At 38.6% G+C, this 4383-nt stretch overlaps 1 protein-coding gene across 1 annotated transcript in view; it reads right to left on the reverse strand.

Annotated features, from left to right (window-relative positions):
• Positions 1–246: 246 nt before the first annotated feature.
• Positions 247–4383, reverse strand: part of AASDH (aminoadipate-semialdehyde dehydrogenase) — a 17433-nt gene continuing 13296 nt past the window's right edge. Inside the window, exons 11-14 of the mRNA XM_010193505.1 lie at positions 3896–4059; positions 3186–3311; positions 1738–1869; positions 247–654 (exon numbers count right to left, since the gene is read on the reverse strand). Of these exons, the coding sequence (XP_010191807.1) occupies positions 247–654; positions 1738–1869; positions 3186–3311; positions 3896–4059 (830 nt within the window). The remainder of the gene's footprint in view (positions 655–1737; positions 1870–3185; positions 3312–3895; positions 4060–4383) is intronic.

A 4383-nucleotide genomic window follows, 5' to 3' on the forward strand; every position in this document is an offset into this window, starting at 1 on the left:
CGAAGCACAACATTCAAATCCAATGGGACAGTACAACTTCTGGCTGGGTGCTGAGCAGTCATCCTCCTGCAATTAGTGCAGCAAGTCAACAAAGATGACTTCACCTACTCTGGATGCTGTCTGGTGCAAAATGCTACCTGAGAAGGCTGCAAAGAGCACCTCTTGCCTGCAGTAAAATAGGCAGAGAGGGTAGAAAGCACCTGTGAGGTCTTAGTTTACAAATGTAAACAATAAAAAGGAAGCAGCCTAACATCTCAGCCCTTCTTTTTTTCCTGTTATATACAAATCTAGGCAATAAACATAATCATTTCTGCAGCCAACAAGAAGCTTTGTTCCCCATACTACAGGGGAAGAGAAAACCTCTCCTGGAAGCCTAGCTACTCCTTCTGCTGTTCCACTCTTGGCATTCAGGATCCACACACTGCCATCTGTAGATACTGCTGCCAAAAGCATTTTGTTCTTTAAGTCATCACTTTGGAAAAGGAATGGAGCCCCATATACACTTGAAGTGGCTTTGAATTTCCACAGTAAGTTACCCTCCATGTTACAACAGTAGATAAAGCAGTCATGGGAGCCAAAAAATATTTCATCCTTAGCTAAACTTGAGATGCATGGAGATGAAAACACTGGTCCATTTGTGGAAAACTGCCAAACCTACAGAAAGAACATAACCACCCATTATCAAAGGTCCAACATTATCACTTTGACAGTAACTGTAACGTTTTAATAGCGTTGTTGTTGACAGGAGAGCACTTTCAAGAGCATACTAGATTTCAGTAAGGGCTGGTAATACTTGTCAAATTACAAGTTAAGGTTTACACTCACAGTAAGTGATAAAAGACTCGCAAAAATAGATGTGCAAGAGTTACTAACTTCTGTGAGGCCTGCGTAAAGACGGCCAACTTGGGAAAAGAATATTTGTGGGCTGTTGTACCACTGTTAGTAATGAATTTTGAGATTCTGTTAACAGGCCATTCTTTGGCAAAAAGGGAGATACTCCTTTTGTGATACAAATGTTCTCTGCTCATGCCAACGATGTGCAAGAGCCCTTCTCAAGGCAGTATCAGTTCTGCAACACTGCTGCAACCGGACAGAGAGCAGGGTATGAGCTAGCATATATTTTATAATCAGAAAAAGCTTGGGAGTTGCCATGCATACTGCATCTCAGGCAAACCAGCAGAAAGAGCGTCAGTTGTTTTCACACCAGATACAAACTACATTCATGTCTCAGAAATTAAAATTATTCTTATTTAATTCAACGTGATGGCTGACACATATTTTGCCAGAATTATGATTTACATACCTCTGCTGTGAGGTCACTGTCTTGTGATAAATGCATAAACATTCTAAGAAACCTCTACATCTAAACAGCCACCATCTTATGGAAGAGGCGGCTTTAAACATGCTTGAAGAACTGCAAAACCAAAACCATATCATTTGCTAGCTGGTAGTAATGGCTGCTCTTGGCCATTTACTTTGGGTGTCAGCTCTGAACTAGAATTTCTGTTACTACATCAAGCTACTTGAGAGTCTGCGGTTTATTTGTGGTTTTGCCATGAACTACATGGACTACCTTAGGCAAACAGTTTTTCTACTTTCTCCTCTCTATAACAATAAATAGACACTTGTGTTCACAAAAGGATTAATATATATCTTTAAACGTCAGAAATCAGTATTAATAAAGCATCTTATTCAGGGTTTTGGGATTAACATAAAAAACCAAACCAACAATTTTACCTTTTCTCCAGAATGAGTGTAACAATACAAGTTTCCATCCACACACCCAACACAAACATAATTCTCGTTGCAGTGAGGAGAAGAGAAGAGTGGTTTTCCCAAGAAGCTCTTCCAATTCTTATTCCCTGTCACCTGTAAATGGCAGCGTGGAATATACGATCCTTAACGCAACCGTAAAAAGCTGCACAAAACAACCCTTCATTCACAGCTTCACCCGGCCCTTAAGAATTGGAAAAATAAAACCAAAACAGAACAAAAAAAACCTGAACTAAAACAAAAAAGCAAAGAAAAGCAGGCGTCTCTATTCCAGAACTACTCTTCAAATCTTATTCCAACAAAACATTTTATGTTTTCCCTGGGATACTCAATACCCTCGTTCCACCCTTCTCTTTCTCCCACTAGGCAAAATAATAATAACAGTGTAGCAGTAGTAGTTTTAATAAATGACAGATTCATTTTTCATTATATTCTCAGCTCCTCAATATGTGATGAAGATCAACGAAGGAGAAGGAGAGGATATCTTGAAAGCAAGTCACATTGATTATGTCCTTAACTATAAATCCCGTAGGAAATGCTGCAAGCCACAGTCTATGATTGTCACAGTAAGTTGCTAACGTAGCCTGCACACTCCTGTTTTTATAAATAATTACCTGGAGTTTCTGGGTTTCTCAACTATCTGTTACTCAAAATTATGGGAAAAAAACAATCTCTTTTTTCTTAACTACAGCCCACTAGAGCTGCAAGTTTGTACTGGTTTTCTAACACCAGGTTGGGTATTGCTGAGGAAACTTGTAGTAGGTGAGAGGTAAAGAGGGTTAGGACTGATGCCGTGGGTTGTGTGAGTAGAAAAACATGAACAGCTGCTCTCAGTGACTGTTCCTTTTATCAGGCAGGACCAGCTGCAAGCCAACAATGCCTCAGAAGACCATGAAATTACTCCACATCTATCAAGAATGCCTTTTCCCCAGTGCAGAGAACAGAACAGCAGTCCAAGGGGACAGGTCTTTAAATGACTACAGGGAGGGAAACAGTAAGAGGAATTAAGGGGCTTCTTTCTCCATACTGTTCTGATTTCAGTAAGTTCTGTGTACTTTTGTCCAAATTCGACTGTCAAAGCGGAGGGAGGAATCTACAGACATGTTCTCACTCACTAGTTTAACTGATAAGGTAGTACATGGGAAGAAGACAACACTGATTGCAACTTTGGCCTACAGTCAGCATTTAAATTCATGCAAGTCACTTCAGTTCTCCAACAGCTTTCTGAACTACAGGAACTATTATGGTAACCTTGTGTCTAAGAATAAGGTCCTCAAGTGAGAAATATCTGATGGCAACATATGATCATCTGGTTCCTTTCATCAGAAAAGCAGTCTTAACTTCAGAAATCCATTTTTTATTTCATTTGAATTTGAGATTGGGATCAAAGGCAAATAAGCAAAGGTACATACTGGGTTTACAGCCAGTAATAATCCTCCTAGAGTAGCAACGTAAAGATGATGTGGAAAAGAACTTAGACAAGGAGATGAAAACACAGCTCCACCTTCGCAATGTAACTTCCACGTACATGTCTTTTCCTGTAAGCACAAGAAAAAAGATATAAAAAAAATAGAATTGGCGTTAAAACTCATCGTGTTTAGAAAGACCTTTGAATATAAAAGTTTATCAAACAGTGCATTTACTCAGCAAGTACTAATTAAGAAGTGAATCTACATGCTATTATAGCAACATATATATATATGCCATTGGCAACTTTCCCTTCCAGTAAATAAAAGAAGTTCAGCTGATGATGAAGCAGTTAAGTGTCCCTTTTATTTTCCATCTCCATTCATCTGCTCTTTTATGTAAGATGTAAGATTCTCTCTCCATCATTAAGCCATACTTTTATTTCTAGCTGGGTGCCCTATTCTGAAACACCCACAGAGAATTTAATAACTAAGAAGCTTAAGGTTTGCTTTCACCCAGGACAAGAACCACAGCTGAGAATACCAATGAAACTATTTACTACCACATAATCCTAACTCCAATTCAAGCAGCCCTAACTATTTCAAAAGTGTAATTGTGGACTCCTAAGAATACTAATACCAGTAGAGCTTAATCTGGTGTACTACAAATAGGATAAAAATAGATATTTAACATAAAAGTCAGTCATTGTTCTTACATAAATATCCAAAGCATACACATGTTGGTCATGGGATCCTATGTAGACCAGTCCACTGGAAGGGTCTACAGCTCCAGAGCTTTTCACAGCATCTTCTGTGACAAAAGTCCAGTGTATTTCTCCATCACTGCTCTGAAGCACATACACTAAGCCGTCATAAGAACCTGTGTGAAACAAAACACAACAGGGGGGTATAAAAGGATGTGAATATTTGTATTTATGGTGTGATTTATGCTGCTAGCTGCATCACTGCTGGAAAGAAGTCAGATGACTCACAAGGTAGAGTTTCAAAACATTATCCAAAGCTTCTCCTCTTCTTTTAGCTCAAAGTCTTTGCTGATAGTTCACACATTCAAAGTTGATTGTTCTGTGTTCTTTCCAGGTTATATTTAGAATATACTTATTCCACTGCCTTTCTATCAAATTGTACAGTAATAATATGATAAGAGTTGCTAAAAAGGGAGAATAAGATTTTTTTTTAATTACCT

This window comes from Mesitornis unicolor, unplaced genomic scaffold, assembly GCF_000695765.1.
Source record: "Mesitornis unicolor isolate BGI_N332 unplaced genomic scaffold, ASM69576v1 scaffold21641, whole genome shotgun sequence".
Lineage (NCBI taxonomy): Eukaryota > Metazoa > Chordata > Aves > Mesitornithiformes > Mesitornithidae > Mesitornis > Mesitornis unicolor.